Source organism: Myxocyprinus asiaticus, chromosome 17 (genome assembly GCF_019703515.2).
Source record: "Myxocyprinus asiaticus isolate MX2 ecotype Aquarium Trade chromosome 17, UBuf_Myxa_2, whole genome shotgun sequence".
Taxonomy (NCBI): domain Eukaryota; kingdom Metazoa; phylum Chordata; class Actinopteri; order Cypriniformes; family Catostomidae; genus Myxocyprinus; species Myxocyprinus asiaticus.
The window spans coordinates 1408022-1423941 of NC_059360.1; the positions used below are offsets into that span (position 1 = coordinate 1408022).

General features: G+C 35.9%; 1 protein-coding gene across 2 annotated transcripts in view; it reads left to right on the plus strand.

The window, feature by feature from the left end:
* Nucleotides 1-15920, plus strand: part of dph6 (diphthamine biosynthesis 6) — a 108295-nt gene that overhangs the window by 53164 nt on the left and 39211 nt on the right. For both annotated transcript variants that reach the window (XM_051723208.1, XM_051723209.1), the window contains exons 11-12: nt 240-369; nt 487-661. In XM_051723208.1, the coding sequence (XP_051579168.1) occupies nt 240-369; nt 487-661 (305 nt within the window). The remainder of the gene's footprint in view (nt 1-239; nt 370-486; nt 662-15920) is intronic.

The window sequence follows — 15920 nt, forward strand, 5'->3', positions numbered from 1 at the left end:
ACTTTAGGGTCATGTTTACGGTTAGTAATGATCGATAACTATTGGTGCTTTGCAAGGCAGTAAACACATATTTAATATTGTGTGTAATAGTGTCGGCAATTGAAAAACAAAACATATTTGTTCAGCTCATTTAGGGTCTCTCAGTGTCTGTGCTGATTATGCGCTGGTATTTTGAGCCTGAGATGTGAAAATGTGATTTCTTGATCAACAATGTTTCATGATGAGTCGTGTGTGTGTAGGTGAACTGCAGGAGAAGTGTTTCCTGCTGAAGCATGTTGTTCTGGTTCATCTATATGTGAGTGATATGAAGAACTTCAGTCAGATCAACTCTGTGTACAGCAGATACTTCAAGCACAATCCACCCGCCAGGTACAACACACACATACACACAGTCTTAATGACTGTCCTTTAATAAAGATAAAGACAACTATCAGGCTTCATCTCAGTGTGATTCTATGACAATCATCTGACCTCACTGTCATTCAGGGTGTGTGTTGAGGTGTCACTTCCTGTCGGTCAGCTGTTGCGGATGGACGTTCTGCTTCATGATTGGATGCTGGTGTCTGAGGAAGAGCCATTTCCACAAAAACAAACGCTACACGTCCAGAGTCTGTCTCACTGGGCCCCGGCCAACATCGGCCCCTACGGTCAGGCGGTGCGGGTACGACTCCTCACAACACACTCACACACACTTTACAAATGAATCGAGTCTTAATTTACATTAAAAGATGATAAAGATGATAGAGGAGTCATTCTTCCAGCAGTGTTTGTTTGGATCTGCCAGTGTGTTTTGAAGGAATTGATTGGTTGAACTGAAGGTAGGTGTGTGTGTGTGTGTGTGTGTGTGTGTGTTTACTGTGTATTGCACTGCATCTGTCCTTTTGTCCTCTCGCTAAGACTCAAAGCGTGCATTTGTGCTGCATTTAAAGCCATTTATGGGTGTTTCCTCAACTTCAGGGACTTTCATGTTCCAGGGGTGGATTTTTATTTAAACGAACAGATTTACTTTTTGTTATACAGTGTGAAGGTCACATTAAAACTGACTTGGAAAGTTTTTTACCAGGTCTTCATCTTGTCCCAGACCCAGACTTTCAATATAATTAAAAATACAAATGATTACATATACTATATCAGTGTATCACTACTCAAAATCATTTAATCATCTCTAATTCCAAAAATTGTCAAAATATTAATAACTACAGTCTTGACCAACACAAAATAGGTATCGTTTGAAATCTTAGAAGCTCTACTTTCCAATGCATGTAGACATTATGACCAAAATTAAACAAGTGCTTTGAAATTAACAGATAAATCAGAAGTGTTCTGTTTAGATAATTTATAAAATAATTGCACTGTCCATATTATTGTAATCAGTAAAAACATCAAACTCATCAAATAGTCATGTGTCATATGTTGTTGGAAAGCTCTTAAAGAGTAGAATACAACCAGCGTATTAGTTTTACTCACAGACAAAAATATTGCGAGTAATAGCTGAGTATTTGTCTTTGACAATTATGTTGGTGCTGCCTATATGCCGCGTTTTCACTTATAACTTTACGAAAAATAAATGGAACATAAAATATCTTTTATCTTTCAAACGAGCCCACACACAAGGTTATCAGATGTATATAGATCATTAGATAATCCACATGATGCACAATGTTACATATGGCCACCAGGAGATGGCGCCAAATACATGACACAGACTCAATGATGACTCAAATGACACAGAATGAAACCCATTCTATGAAATCTCATAACTAAAATCATGTCTGCATGCTGTACAAACCTTTAGTCATTGTTGTGTTTGCATGTGTAATTAGTTCTTATGTACAATTATTATGTTTTATTTGTTTGGAGATGCTTTTGACACTATGATAAATTATTTTTGTAATGCTATAACTTTTGATTGCTTTGTTGTATCAACACAAAACTTTTCTCAGATACAGTTGACATGATTGGGAACAAACGTTTTTCGGAGCCACCTTATTTACACCCAGAGATATATAATGTCAAATAAGAAAAAAGGAAACTTTTTGGCTCAATTTGTTTTGTGATTTTTTTATTTTTATTTATTTATTTATTTATTTATTTTTTTTGCAGTTTCTTAGTCTGAGAGTCTCAGAATGTATCATAATCTATATCATTAAAAACATTTTTAAAGTTTTCTTTACAATGATACCAAATACTTGACCCTGCTTTTTTTGTTTGTTTTTTTGTTTGTTTTTGTTGAGTTATAAGTCTTTAATTTTGGGTATGCCACTGAAACAGGAAATCTTTAAAAACACCTTCAGAGCTTAAAGGATTAATATGCCAAATTAAATGTTAAATTAATGTCTTTAAAGTAGCACAAAATCTTACTTGACATTTAGAAGTAGTGAGTAGATAAGAGCATCTGATAAATGCTTACAATCTAAATGCGGGTACCAATTTGCTTTGACGAGTAAATAAAACTGACTTACTCGCCGGTTGGCAGTAACTTTACAACATAATACATGATTAAATTGAATTATTAGAATAAGTTCATCACTGATATAAGTGACGTGATTCAAAAACAGTTGACGAATGAAACTATTTTAAAAAGTGTGCACATCAAATCTTCACGAGCATGGCATTATAATATAAAGCATGATCTGTGATTTCTCGAACACACAGCGAGTGTAATATCACAAATTCAACAGTTCAATCATGAGTAAACGCTTCTGCACGCACCATCATCACGCATGACAGCCAGTGCCCCGTGTTACATTTGCTAAATTGGAAAAGTGTAGACAGTTGCCCATATTGCTATAATTACCCCCTCGCTGTGCCCATGCGCACACGTCAACCCCTGCCGCGCGCTCACAGTGAGAAAGTGTTGTGCTCATCGTGTTTTCTGATCCGACAGAAGCTCTTCTGTGAGAATTCTCTGCCTTTCCCCGGAACAATCACGGATTCGTTGTTCAATCCATTATAAAAGCTGGAGAGAACATCTAAAGTTAGCATGATCGCTTTTGGGGCATCTTATTTATTATAACCCCTCGTCTGCTGTCCATTGTGCTGCTGTTTAGAGATGATTTATATTCACGCTGTCATCGCTTAAAGAACAGTATAGGAAACGGGTGCATGCTAAGATACTCTTTTAAAAATATGAATAATGATTAACTTAGTATAATAACCAAAAACATTTAGCTGTGTCCCACAGAACCTTGTTACTGCATATTTTCCCTTATTACAAAAAATGCAACAAAATGTTACACACAGGAAGTGAGATTGTTTGGCCCAAACAAGTGCATAATCTCATTTAGTTTTCTAAATATATACAAATAATGTAGTGTTGACTTCATTTATCAAACTCAACCATTCAACCTTGTTATCAGTGTTGTTGTGAGAATGACTCATTCTGGTGAATATTCAGGAATAAATCCTGTTAAATTTACGGTAAATGTTTATTGCTAGAAAAAACAAAAAAAAACCACATTCTTACATGTCCCAAAACAGGACAAATGTAAGATAAAACAGCTAATATAATAAACATTTTCTGAAGGTCAAGCACTTAATTTCACTGATAATTTGATAAAAATAAAAAAAAGAGTTGTTTCAAGTGTCATTTTGTACCAAATATATTGAATGTATTTCATAATCAGTATGTGTTCCTCAAGAAGGTCTTTTGTCTAATTGCCAAGAATATGTTGCTTTTGTTCAGTAATGTGAAGATCTCTATCAGATGTGATTGAGAAAATTCGTTAACCTTTGCGTTTGTGTAGCTTCAGGCGCTCCACTCATTCTGCCATTATTTGGATTAAATTAACCAACAGGCACGATGTGTGTTTTATATTTTCTCAGTTTCACCCTTGATTAGGTTGCGTGTCGAGGTCACGTTTAGCATAATAGTCCAGATATCCTTAATGAGGAATTCTGGATGTGTGACAGATTTTCTTTGCTCTGCCTTGAGATATATTTCATTCTTCTTCTACATCATTTGTTCCTATGCTATTATTTTGATATTTATGCTCATTTAATTAGCATTTTATCATTACCACCTATTTTAGCGTGATATACTTATGTCCAGGACATTTTTAAGCAGCCCATATCTGAATTTAATGAGGTCTGATGAAATGATATTTGATGTTACATTAGTAAGAGTGAAGGAGAAATTGCTGCACCTCCCTGCTAATATTGCGATTTTTGCAGCAATGCAGCATCAGCCGTCAAATGAAGAGGAGAAACATTTTTCCAAGTGAAGGGGGGAAAAAATCAATTTTCTCTCATAACAGACGATTAAGCTTTGCATGTTGGCAGATGGTTAGAATTGACCCTCCATTAACCAAAGTCGCAGTTAACAGCGGGAGTTGTAAATTGCGCATCGCCGCACACCTTTGTGATTTAATGTTTCCTGCTCCCTAAAATCCCTTTGGAAGAGTGACTTACAACTCCAATGATCACATCTGCATAATGGAATCCAGAAACAAACAACAGACCTCGCTATACTCCGGGTACGACCGCGCTGCTAAATTACGATGAACGGCCCACCCGGGGACCTGGCATGCAAAATTTGCTTCAATAATCCAATTTAACATCCACAAGGAAGATGTAGTCATGTTAGTCCCATTTTTGGGAATACGCCCACTCCGTCAGGAGGGCCGTTTTATTCTATAGTACACTCCCGCAGCCCGGAAATTGGATTTGCATTGGATTTTGGGAATGGTAAAAATTTGAATCTGACGCCCACAATTAGCGTCAAAGACAAGGCACAGACCTCTGCTGCGGAGAAAGTAGAATAATCTGCTTAAGCAGAGTAAATCTGTTAAAACAATGAGCGAATCCAGTTCAGTAGCAGAATACTGTCATCAGACGTGAACACGTGCTCGTTATCTGGATTCATAAATGAATTTAGAGGGACAGCTGCTTTGAGATAAACCTCATAAAAGAGATGTTCTGATCATTGTTAAATGCTTCCCTTTGATTAACAGCAAGTCTTTGAGCTAAATCACTCACTTAGAGGCCAGCTGCTTTAATAAGAGGATATTATATGCCCTTCTAATATATTATAAGATCACATGTTTATATCTTTAAAGATGTTCCTTGTAAACTGAAGTCATCTCTTGAAGCCACTTGAGGAAGAAAATGAGCTTCACTGGAGGTAGGCAGCGCTTTGTGTACAGATTAATTACAACATTTAACTTTGTTTGTATGTAACACAACTAAATGAATGGGATAAAACAGAGCGATCTTGGAGGAGGTGCTCGTCGGTGCCCGCTCTCATCTCCTTTCGCCGTAATCTATTAAAACGGCGCTTTTATCTCACCTCGCCCTTGTCATATTTTATGGATTTTTTCATAAACACTGCCTATACTTCATAAATGTCTCAATTTTCTAGTCTATTAACATTACTTGAGAAGCAGTTGATAAAAGAGGCAGGCGAGCGTGAAATAATGCGGCAATAATCCACTGCGCTGCAGGCGAGAGCAGCAGGACAGCTCTTGAAACAATGCAAGGATGCTATCTGCTCTAATAAAAGAGCCGGCGATCACTTACAGAGAGAGAGAGAGATGAGGGGGGAAGTAGTGAAGCAGTTGAGCTGAAGAAAAATGAGCTGCTGCCGTGAATAAAACCATACAACTAAAACATGTACATACAACAACTCTAAAAAAAAAACACATTCTGTACATTTCCTGTTTGTTTAACATGAATCATTTCTTCATTTTTGGGTGGAGGTTTGTGTTTTTGGTATCTTTTAACTAAATCATTTTTGGTAGCTGCACAATTATGGATTAATGGACACTAGGGCTTTTGATTAGAGGTCGACCGATAGTAGATTTTGCGGATACCGATAATTGAGGTGGTGTAAAATGCCGAGAACCATTTAATCGTCCGATAGTTTTTACAATCGATTTATAGAATGTTATAACATTTTCTCAGTCAACACCGATATAGAGGTCAGAATCCAAAATGAATACTATCCCAGATGAAGTTTATTTTTCAACCAAAATCCCAATAATAATCAGAAACAAAGATGATGGGGTGCATAACATGGGACTTTTAACACTAAACAACCCTGAAACACACCAGGGACTTTTATTTTGAAATTATGTAGACTTGACTCCGTTTCAATACATTTGCTGACAAGGGACATTTCTCTATAGTCGCATTTTTCTTTGCATGCCCTCGCTTCAATTTAAAAAACATAATTTTCAGAGGAACACAGAGAAATTAAAAAACAACTATCGGCATCGATTAATCGGTAAAACCAATGTATCTGTCTACCTCTACTTTTGACAATATTTATGAATATGCTGTAAAGTATATTAAAGGGTGATTTTTATTTTTCAATCACAGGAACCATCATTTCAACTAAACAGCCAAGTAGATTTAACGTAAGAAATACGGTAAAAATCTATAAAAAAAAATAAAGGCATGTTTTTCATCTTTTTTTTTCTTTTTTTTTTTATAAAGAATGATTTTTATTAATTGAATGTATATGCACCAGTATAACATAGTAATAAACAACAATATTTACCTACGTTTATCTGCCTCAACCGCTGATGCACACAACAACTCTTTCAAATCACCACTATAGCTGCTTTTCCACCATCGGGCCGAACGATTCTGAGCATGGTACGGAGCAGTTACAGTAGCATTTCCACTTGAGCACGGATTGGCACGATTATAAACCTCAACCGTTCTCAACCGAGCTGGTTGAATGGCTTTAGTATCTAGTGACTTCCAATTCAATTTACCAATGCCAAGATAACTTAAAAAGCTTTTAGTTGTTTCTAGCTTGCCAAGTTTGTTAATATGGGTGAAGTTAATAAAAGTTAATTAAAAGTAGTATATGTTTAGTGTATCTTCATGATTTTATGATGATGGTTTAACTAATATTGTAGCATACCTTTATTTTTTTTACACACCTTTTTCGTGAGGGAAGCAGATTACGAGCTCATTTAACCTCAAAATATATAATTATATTCTCATATACTATTTTCATATAATACTTAAAAAATATTTTGTTAATAAATATCCTTTTTAGCTAGTCTGGGAACTTTGACCTTTCTGCATGTTCATGTGCAGTGGCATACATGAGCCTCATGATGATAAACATATCGCCGCCTTCTGCTGAACACAAACAGAGATTTTTAGAAGAATATCTCAGCTCTGTAGGTTCATACAATGCAAGTGAATGGTGACCAGATCTTTGAAGCTCCAAAAAAGCACATAAAGCCATCATAAAAGTAATCCATAAGACTCCAGTGGTTTAATCCATGTCTTCAGAAGTGATATGATAGGTGTGGGTGAGAAACAGATGGCATGATGGCAAGTAAATGATGCGATACATTTTAATTTTTGGGTGAACTATTGCTTTATCTCAGGTGGCAAATAAATATAGAAAAGCCATTGGCAAATGCTTTTTTATTTTTTTTTTAAATGCAATAAAAATATTCATTAATTTATTATTTTAGTTTTATATTTAACTAAATTTAAAAACATTAATTTAAAAAAAAGTTTAAAAATGTCTATGTATTTGTGTGACTTTCTTCTGCTGAATGCAAATGAAGATTTTTAGAAGAAAATCTCAGCTCTGCAGGTCCATACAGTGCAAGTGAATGGTGACCAGAACTTTAAAGCTCCAAAAAGTATATAAAGGCAGCATAATGTAATCCAGTGGTTATATCCATGTCTTTAAAAGTGATATGATAGGTGTGGGTAAGGAACAGATCAATATTTAAGTCCTTTTAATTTTTTAACTCTAAATCTCCACTTTCACTTTTACATTTGAAAGTCACATGTGGTGTTTAGTTTCACTTTCACATATGAAACTGAAAGTGGGGATTGATAGTAAAAAAGAACTTAACTATTGATCTTTTTCTCATCCACACTTAAAATATCACTTCTGAAGACATGGATTAAACCACTGGAGTTGTATGGATTACTTTTATGGCATGAGGTGAGTAAATGATGGGAGAATTTACATATTTGGGTGAATCTATCCCTTTAAAAGGTTACGTTTTTGTGTTTTAATCAGAGGAACCATTGTTTCAATCAAACAGCCATTATTGCCAGGTAGATTTAAACTGTTTAATGCAAGAAGTAAAATACAGTAAAAATCTAGAAAATAATAATAATAATAATCAAGGTGTTTTTCACACTTTTCTTTACTAAATGAACACAAGAAAGAATGATATTGAATCATTTTCATTTATATGCACCAATATAACAAAAGAGAGTCATAAACAGCAATATTTAGGCCACATAAACACGTTTAAAAACTTGCTTTTGAGCATTTTGAGAATATTCCAGTTTACATTTATGCATTTGGCAGACGCGTTTATCCAAAGCGACTTACATTCATGGTATATATTTTATCAGTTTGTGAGTTCCCTGGGAATCGGACCCATGATCTTCAGAAAAGGCATGTTTTCATTAAATCAAATCAAGAAAGAAGAAATATTGAATCCTTTTTAAATGGAACACAACAATAATAAAAAATCTGTATATATAATCATAGGCACTGATGTGAAACTGGCCTTCAGTCTTCAGGAAACCTAGCCAGATAATTAGCGAAATAATAAGCCAAAATGCTAACTAAATAATTAGCACATGAAAAATCATTGGGGTATTCACAAGGTAATTTCATTTTGGCAATAAAATAATATTAAATATATGACAAATAATAATTGTTTCACCCAGTACTACCTGACAGCAACACAACCAGGAACAGAGACTGACCTCATGACCTCTTTCACTAACTCACCGCCGTCATCTGATGCTGACGCTGCAGTGTTTGTCATCACAGTCTGATTCACCACTGTGGGAGTTTCTCTTCACATTGGCTTGTGAAGTCAAAGCAAAACACAGTAACTGCACATTTAGTTAAAAAAAATGAGTTTGTTACAGTACGAGTGAAATCGTGTCTCTTAGACTTTGATCTGTCCTGTAATAGACGAGTTTAACTCAACTATGCTCAGATTTAAAGGAAACTAATTATTTTATAATACACAATTGTCTGGACAGTCAAAAAAATTCAAGACATTTTTTAGTTTCAGTGGGGTAGTTTTATCTTTGTAGGACGATTTAAACCAGCGTCTCTGGTTATATAACATCATGACACGTATAGTGATAGTTTTGAGGTGAAATGTCCACTGTGTGGCGCTAAAAGCGAGTTAAATGTTCTCTCAAACAGATGAGGTTTTTAAGGTTAATGATCTATTGAAATTTTAAATCAACAAAACCGACTTCTACCCTAAACCTTAAACAATAGCAATTCTATCCCAAAAGTGAATATCATGAAAATAAAGTTTAAGGAAAAATGTACAGTATATAAAAAATAAGCAAAAATGTGAAAACAAGCAAAAATTTATACCACAAAATTGTAAGTAAAACTTTATATCGCGAAAATAAAGTATAAACAAAAATGTATATCCCATAAAATGTTACCCCGAAAGAATAAGCAAAAAAAATGTATCCCGAAAATGTACAGTATATCCCAAAAATAAGGGGAAAAAATGAATCCCGAAAATCAAAATCAAAATGTATATCCCGAAAATACAACCACGTAATTTTGTGGTGCTTCGATGACTCTTTGGGCTCACGTGTCGACTCGCGACTGTATCAGTCGAGCTACTGCACTATTTGATCACACTCGAACATGCGTGTAAATGTAGTTAGTTAATTAATGCAAACATTAAAATGAGTCATGCGCTATAGTAAAAGTGTTTAGATGTCACAAGATAGTGTCATGTGAGGAACAGGGCGAAAAGTAAGTGTTTATGAACTGATAATCTGCCGTTTTACTCGTGATTTGTGTGAATGTGAATAAAAGTCGTTGTTGCTGCCACGATATGTACGAGCTAAAAATCAGTTAGCAAAAATGTAAGTATAGTAACGAGATTACGTATAGTATATAGTATAGTAACGCACCCATATATTCGAGTGATAACACACGAAGGTTTACACTGAAGGGACGTGTGTGTTTGAGGGTGATTCGGGCGAGAGTGGTGTTACGGGGTGATTGTTTCGCCCCCCGTTTTGATCATGACCAGCCGTGACATCAGTCATTTCTCTGCATGTTCTCCGCCGTGCAACATTGTTTGTGCTGGTGTGAGCTTTTACTGGGAGAGGATACAGGAAGCACCGGGTCTGTCAGAGCGAATCGTCTTCCCGCGGCTGTGCTCTCTTTAACGCGCTCGTTCATTAACGTGCTCATCTTGACAACTGATGCTAATCGCCTCTGAATGTCTAGTCATGTGTTATTGGTGCCTGACTGGCTTTCTTCATATCAACACCACACAGGAAGTCGGTCTGCTCTCGTGTAGTAGGTGTGGCTGCAAATAAACTAACAGAATTATATTTAATGTATCAGTTGACACTGACGGTCACATAGGTGTTTGTCTTCTGCACTTCCTGTCATCTATATCCGTCCCATACACAGCGTCTCTACACTTAGAGTCACATTTCTTTAAGTGTTTCCTGCAGAGTCTTGGAAGGAAATACCTCAGATGTCGTCTAGATGAGTGAACCTCATGAAAACATGCAGGTCACATTTCACCCCAAAATCAAAAAGCAATTTAAGAAATCACTTTTCTGTAATTAAGAAAATGACGTTTTTTTATGGCATTGCAACATTATTTTCATGACAATTAAACACATTTTCCCTCAAATTCTCGTTATTATAATGCGGTTGTACTTTTGTAATTCTTATTATTCTAGATGATTCTCATTACATTAATATAGTAATTTTTACTGTATTATAAAACTAAATTTTACATCAAATCAGTATAAATTCAATGCAATTCAAATACACTAAAATGGTGTATAAATAAATCCTTTACATTTTAAATAGTAAAGCATTATATTGCATTAATGTAATGAGAATTTTGGAAAAAAATGTGTAATTTTAGTGAGTTTTATTTCAAATCAGTATAAATTAAAGGTAATTCAAAAACATTAACATGATGTTTAAGTCAAAGATTTACAATATAAATAATAAAGTATTATTTAGTTTTACAGTCATGTAAAGTTGTGGGGTAAATGTGTTTAATTGTCATGAAAATAATGTCACAATGTTCCAAAACTTAGGCTTAACTTTTATATATATTTATTTTATAGATATTTTATATAACAACATAATATACATACAATTCTTCTATATATATATATATATATAATATATATTAGTAATGTTTTTAAATTTAGGGTTCATTAATACAAATGATAATTCTTTTGATTTTGCTGTGGAATATGACCTGGACATATGAAATGACAGACTAATATGTGTGTTTTTAATGCTGTGATGATGCAGGATTTCATGTGAAGAAATGTTTACTGACAGTATGTTGAAGACACTCGTCACAGAGACGTGCAGGACATTTCAAACACTAAAAACACTTACAGTATCAGCACAAAACCGCTTCAACAAATTAAACTCTTCTGACACACTCAGTGCACATGTTAGGTGGATTTTAAACGCTTATTGAAAATGGAAGGTCATTTTAACTTGTACACGAGCTGGAGTGGAATGGCTGTGTTGTTGGCCACCATCAGAAACAGAATAATAAATGCTTCTATCTGAAAGTAGAAAAAACAGCGAGTGCTGTCCGGTTTAATCACCGTCTAAAGGGGGGAGAGCGGTGTGATCGTTCTATTACTATGGTAACGAGGGCTCTATTCCTGTACGGCAGCGTTTGACGGGACAGACAGTGACATGGGAGACACCCACTGAGAGCGGAAGACTGTATAGAGCAGCCGTAGAATGATAAAGGCACATATTAGAGACGTACATTACTAAACCAAACGCTGAAATCAAAGATCAGCCCCTATTAGTGTTGATGTCTCTTATACAGCAAGATTATGTATTTCAGACATTTTTATCAGAGTCTGAAAGTCCTGCTAAAACATTGTTATTGCGTTCTCACGCAAGATCACATTTGTGTGTTAATTTTGTAAGGAGATTCTGGTTTTTAATGGCGGTAACTAAAACGGATGGTTCACTGATATTAACATTTATGTTCCATTTACGTTTGGCCGCTCGTGCTGTCATTAATTTCTCATCGAGGGCTCGTTTGAGTCGTACCTTTTAACCTCACTCATTCATGTTTCATTAGCTATTGTCATTTCAGCACATTCCACAGAGAGGAAAGTGTTATAGATTAATAATAGACAACGAGTCTGTCGTTTTATACATATTCATTATTCATAACAAAGTTTTTATTGTGTTTTTGTCTGGGTGAATCTCACAGAAACATGTCCACGTGACATTTCACCCCAAAATCAAACAAAAGTCATATAAATAATGATTTATTATTTGCTTAAAGAAAAAGAAGCCTATTTTAGGACCATTAGGTTATTTTTCTTCCGTGAAAATAAGACACATTTTTATCCAAAATACTCATGACCTTATTGGTTAGTAATTATTATTATCACTTAATAACTAAGTAATATGCTCCATTTAATACAGTGTATATTACTCTAATACCATGAGTTTGTATTTAAATCTGTGGTGCAACAAATACCAACGTGGTTTGTACATTGTAAAATGTAAATAATATATTACATTTCCCAATATTTTCTGTATTACAGTAATGAGAATTAGGGGTTTTAATGTGTTTTTGTCATGAAAATAATGTCATGCAAATGCAAAAAACCTTAATGTTCCTAAAAGTAGGCTTTGTTTTCATTATGAAAAACTATAATCTTCATATTTCTTTGATCCGTCTGTGTGCATGAGTATGAAGTTAACATTAGCTGGAATGTGTACTATGCATTTAACGAGGTAAAGGGGGAAATAATAATGTGGCTAAAATAGTTTCGATGTATTTTTATTAAACATGCATTCTACAATCTTGGATATTTAAAAGAAATCACTCTACAAATAGAATACAGCAATTATTAACTTATTATATGAGTGCAAGAGAGCCATGCCTTCATATGAATCACACATTTAAAAAAAACCTTTTGACTTTCATATTTCATAATAACTATTAGACAGGGAGTCTAGTTAGCTCGTGGCTTTCTGTTAATGACCTGTGCAAATATTCAGTACTACTTTATCACAGATATAACCTGTGCAGGCGTGAGTGTGTTGAGTGTTTATGATGAAGTCATACTGCCATCTCTTGAACTGGATGTGTAACTGCACAAGTGTGTCGTCTCTGTGTTTTTACACACTCTAAATGTCTGTGCAGGTTGTTGTGTTGCTGTGAGTGTTGTGCTGCGGGTCTGTCCGCTGAGACGTCATCATCCGACCACATCGAATAAAGCCACACTGCCCGTCCCACTTGTCTGTGTGTGTGTGTGTGTGTGTGTGTTTGTGTGTGTGTGTGATGTGAGTCAGCCTGACATGATGCTGAGCATTATACTGCAGCTATACACAGACCACCACAAACATCCAGTCTAGACTCACCCAGATCCAATCACAGACCAGTTCTCAAAGCTGATGGATTCGACTGACCTTGTTTTTGTTTTTAGTGGAAGAGAGAGAGAGAGAGAGAGAGAGTGAGCGAGAGAGATAAGACCACTGCTGTAAATGCAGCACAGGCCGCATCAGCATCATTCAAACAGACATGACGCCCCTCGGCCGAAACGGCTGAACCCTCGCGATTCTTTCGAATTAGGGAGATTAGTGGGAAAGCGCATAATGTGGTATGATGGAATTTGTCATAATTTGCATTGTCCTGGAAAGACGCCGTTTGATCGAGCGACGCGTGGAGGGCTTTGTCATGTCCCGCGGGCAGGTCATGAGTGAAGCTTGGCAGACGTGATTTTTGCGATGTGCATCAGTCGAAAAAAACCTCACAACCAATTCGTCAAAAAATCAGAGGTGGAGAGCGATCACAGCGATGGGGCCAAAACATGCCCCAATTCTGATGTCTCTCTCTTCGATGGCCACTCGTCCTTCAAACACCCATTTTGACAATCTTACAGTATGTTTTGTTTTTATAATACATTATTTGATCAGATGAGTGGAACTTCAAAAAGTATAGGATGTTGTTAACAATATAATACATGATGTTTAAAGTGCTACTGTGTGATCTCACATCCTCTCCAAACAGCTGATAAATAGAGACGAATAATCAGCATAAAGTTGACAGAAGCCGACGTGACAGTGTTACTCATCGGGGGAGCGTCTCGGGGCATGTTTGGGGTCAGACAGTAAAGGAAGGCTGGGTATTTACCGCAGTAGAGGAGGGGCCAATGTCATCGCTGGTGGTGGAAGTTCATACAGACACCAGCTCAACCAGTTCATTCATTCACTCTCACATATAATTGTCTACCAGAATTGATTCTGTTACACACAGTGGGGTGCAAAAATAGTGTAGGATCTGACGTATTTCTTTTTCCTTTTATGTCAAAGCTTTTGTTTACTAAAATCCACCATTTCTAGGTCACTAATCAAATGTAAGCAGTAAATTAGTGACATTGATCATGTGAAGTCTTTGTACAGATGGTCAGATTGAAGCACACAAGGTGCTCTTTGGAATATGATCATCAGGTTTTGGAGTGCACGCTGTCGTTTAAGTAAAAGAGAAATTTGGGTAATTACATGTCAAATTAACCGAATTTCAGAAACTTCCCCCGGCTAAAATCGTTCATTTTATTAATATTTTTTTGTAAAGAAAAATAAACAGAAATGATGTTAAAGGTGCTGTGAGCGGGCCGCAGACACATTCTTTAATCAGCCAGTCTGGAGACTTTGTGTTTTCTGCCTGTTTATCGTTTTGCGCATTTTTATAGTGTAGTAGTTGAAGCGGATTATTCGGGTTTAATGTCTTAAATGTCAGTCATCAGCTGAGGATGCTATTAACAACTTTTGTGTTTGACATTTGTAAGAAGACGCACTACTCTACTGTTTGGTGTCGGTCTCAACACTATCTTTGGAGGGTCGGGGTTTTGAAAGAGGGGGCGTGTCTAATTCAATGGCTCAGTCTCTTGGAAGTTCCAGAATGGCAAAATATAAAATGCTATAGATCAGTATTTGCTTGGCTATCCATTATTTTGTAGAGGGGGCTCAAAATGACCATTTTCGTCTATGATTTTGAAGCAAAACTACAGGTGAAAAAAATCACCTAAGAAAGGTGTCAGTGTCATAATTTTTACACTGAGATAGGTAGATCCATTACTAAAATCAGTTGACTTCAGCACCTCTTGTTGCATTAAATGCCAATGGTGAGAGTCCAAATATGAGAAAAAACACTTTTTTGTGTTGTTTTTCCAAAGTTGGAGTGCCTGTAACTCCAGACATATTAAATATATCTTAATATCCTTTTAGATCCAGTTTCAGAACAAACATACATTTTTGTGTCTTCATTTTTAAGGCCCTATATGTTTAAATCCCAGAGATATGGGGACCTTTTTCACAGTAGTATCATTTTTTATATTTGACGGGAATGACAACGAGTCTGTGTGGGATGAATTGCATGTTCTGTCTGCACTGGTTTAACAGACAAAACTTGTGCTGAGCGCAGTTTGCATGCGCATTTTCAGTCTGAGCGCTATATAGTGAAGGATGCAGCACACCACTATTATCTGATACACTTTGGCAGGACTGAACAGAATCACTGTGATCCAGATCATCTCTTTAACATGTCGAAAGTGTGCTTGACTACACCACGCATCTGGATATATAACAAGTTATATGCTCTTCTCCATCATTTTGATGAATTACTGCTGATATGCTCAATAGAAAATGTACACAAACATCTCTTTTAAATATACTTTCTTTGACGGTAACAGTGCGATGTAAAGTTACCGGGCAATTTTTGTCAATGAAGTGCAATTCATAATGAGTCTAATTGAAATAGAAAGGATGCTTGATTGCACGGAAAGGAATGACGATGACTTACCCAAGAGGCAGCACAATTTCAGCACTGATTGCGCCTGCTTAAACTAGATTGCGGGTGTTTCGTGAATAATTCGCAGGTTTTTGTGCTGAAATGCCACATGCA